This window comes from Elephas maximus, chromosome 3 (assembly GCF_024166365.1).
Source record: "Elephas maximus indicus isolate mEleMax1 chromosome 3, mEleMax1 primary haplotype, whole genome shotgun sequence".
In the NCBI taxonomy this organism is placed as follows: Eukaryota; Metazoa; Chordata; class Mammalia; order Proboscidea; family Elephantidae; genus Elephas; species Elephas maximus.
In genome coordinates, this window is record NC_064821.1 from 187,129,524 (window position 1) to 187,132,094 (window position 2,571).

Consider the following 2,571-nt stretch of genomic DNA (forward strand, 5'->3'; position numbering starts at 1 on the left):
ATATGGCAAAAAACAGAGCCGTGGTGACGCTCAGGCCGAAAACTGTAGAAGAAAGTGTGCCCCAGGATGAGGCACTGAGGGCATTTAGTGAGGGAGTCTGATGGCAGTAGCTGGTAGGAAGCACAGACCTGAAGCCATGAGAGGAGAGAAAGGGGCTCAATGAGATATTAGTCCTGTTTGTGGAGGATTTTTCAGAGAACTAGATCTGCTTGCTCTCTGAGTACAGGTGTGCAGTCCTCTCTTGGGTTCATGTGCCCAAGAGATGAAGCGACGGCTTGGCTGATCCAAAGAGCAAATGACGGAAACATTCAAATTTTGACTTTTTCCTTTGATTCTTGTTAGGCTCAGCTTGAGGCTCGTGTTGGCTCACGATTCTATTGGCATAAATTTGCCTTCACTGGGTACTCTGTGTCTGGGCAGGAGGAAGGAGGAATACTGTCATTGAGTGAATCTGTGGCAAGGGGAAATCAGCTAGGGAACAACAATTTCCCATGGATAATTCCTAACACAGATTTGGGAGTTTTTTTTTTTTTTTTTTAAGAAGAAGAGAGGAGGCTCAGAGAATTGGGCAGAAACACAGACATCACTGTTTGAAACCCTTCATTTTCCATTGTGGAAACTGAGGTCCAGGGATGAGAGGAGACTTGTCCAACGTCACACAGCCAGGTAAAGACACAGAGCCAAGCCTAGAATCTCTGACTCTGAGTCTGTTCTAAGTGGCAGGTGTACAGCCTCTGGGTTCCTGTTGCCTTCTCAAAAAGGCCACTGCTTACAAACCACACTTTACCCAAAGGGAATGCTACAGGTTTCTCTGGAAACTTTCCTAGTTTCAGCCTTCTGATGAAACCTTTCTTTCCAGATTTTACAAAACCTCACAAAGATGTGCGACCAACAGGAGCAGCAACGTTTCCCTCCCTCCTGTGTGAAAGGTTTGAAACTGGGGTCAGTGCAAAGCACAAAATGCACGTCTATGAAATGTGCAGCTCCATGCGAGACTAAAACTGTTAGTGTGGTGTGTCCTGACCCGTGCCAGACTCAGACCTACGTGAAGTGCTCTGTTCTATGCCAGACGATGTGTGTGAAATGTCCAACTCTATGCCAGACTCAGACCTACGTAAAATGCCCTGCTGCATGCCAGACAACATATGTGAAATGCCCACCTCCATGCCAGACTCAAAGCTATGTGAATTGCCCAGTTCCGTGTCAGACAACGTATGTTAAATACCCAGCTCCATGCCAGACGACCTATGTGAATTGCCCAGTTCCGTTCCAGACGACCTATGTGAAATGCCCAGTTCTGTGCCAGACGACCTATGTGAAATGTCCAACTCCCTGCCAGACCCAGACATGTTATGTCCAGTGCCCTTCTCTTTGCCAGACCTACTACGTGCAGGCTCCTGCAAGCAGCACAGTGCAGAGCTCAGGATCCCAGGGTTGTAGCCCTGACCCATGCTGCCATTGTGGTTGCTGCTGTTTGGGAATTATCCCCATGAGTTCCCGAGGACCTGCATGCAGTGACCTTGAGGACGATGACTGCTGCTGTTAAACACAGAAAACTAGTCCCACTCCAGAATTCTCTGCCCACTGCCCAAGCCTGCCGTGCCCATATATCCGTTCTGGAACATTCACCAAGAGCTGACTTCCCGCCGTCATGCCTAATAACATGTAATCTCATTCCTTGCTTCCCCTCTGTGCTTTCTTTGCTTCTTTCTTTATCAAGGCAGCCTGCCAGAGTTAGCACAATCTCAGACTATGGCAGGAATAAAATTCTGAATGCAATTCACAGGGACATCTGGTCTGTTTCTTTGGTCCAAGCTTATTCTTCTCTACCAGAAATTGCCTCCCTCTCTTAGTCTTGCTTCTCAACAAGAAGAAAGGTCTGCATGGATATGAGCAAGCAGACAGAGCTGGTGAAATCCCAGCCTGGGATCCCCATGTCTTCTAGAATGCTGTGAATTAACTTTCCTATGTACTTAGCAGTATCTGAGGCCAGAGATTTGGGGCTTGAGGGCTGCCCCTTTCCTACCCTCTGATCAGCCTAAGGAGATGGTTTGTCCATAATGAGGCTCTTGGTAGCAAAGTTGCTGTGTGTAAACTCGGAGTTCATCTTCCTGGGTGTTAAAGGGACTGTGAAATCAGCTCTGCTCAGGAGCATCAACAGATGATGCCCTTGCTGCTGTATGAGGGGGTGGAACCCATGTTCGGCTTTAGAGACTAGGGGTTTTACCATCTGATGAGCTTGCCCTGTTGAGGCCATAGGGTAGAGGCCTGAGAGAAGAGGCTAAGTCTCTCCTGAAGTGGGGAGATATTCCTCATGTTGGCCTTAGAGAGAGCAGCAAGAGTAGTAAGTGAGAGGTCTCCAAGAGGAAGACCAATCTGGTGGGAAAAACATCTGGATCCCAAGGCCAGTCACCTTTCCTTTCCACTGCCTTGCTACACTGGAGGGTTTGGGGTGGATTTTTATAACTAGGAGGGTGTAAACAAATACACTGTGAGATAGGTAGAGGGAAAAGAGGGAAATCTACTGCTCAAAGTAACCCCACAAGTCTTGGTGCATAGGAGACACCCAAT

At 48.0% G+C, this 2,571-nt stretch overlaps 1 protein-coding gene across 1 annotated transcript; it reads left to right on the forward strand.

Moving 5' to 3' along the window:
- The first annotated feature begins 880 nt into the window (after positions 1–880).
- On the forward strand, positions 881–1,546 carry LOC126071440 (skin-specific protein 32-like). Its single transcript, XM_049875638.1, has one exon. It carries the CDS (start codon positions 881–883, stop codon positions 1,544–1,546), a length of 666 nt encoding a protein of 221 aa, XP_049731595.1.
- Positions 1,547–2,571: the final 1,025 nt, after the last annotated feature.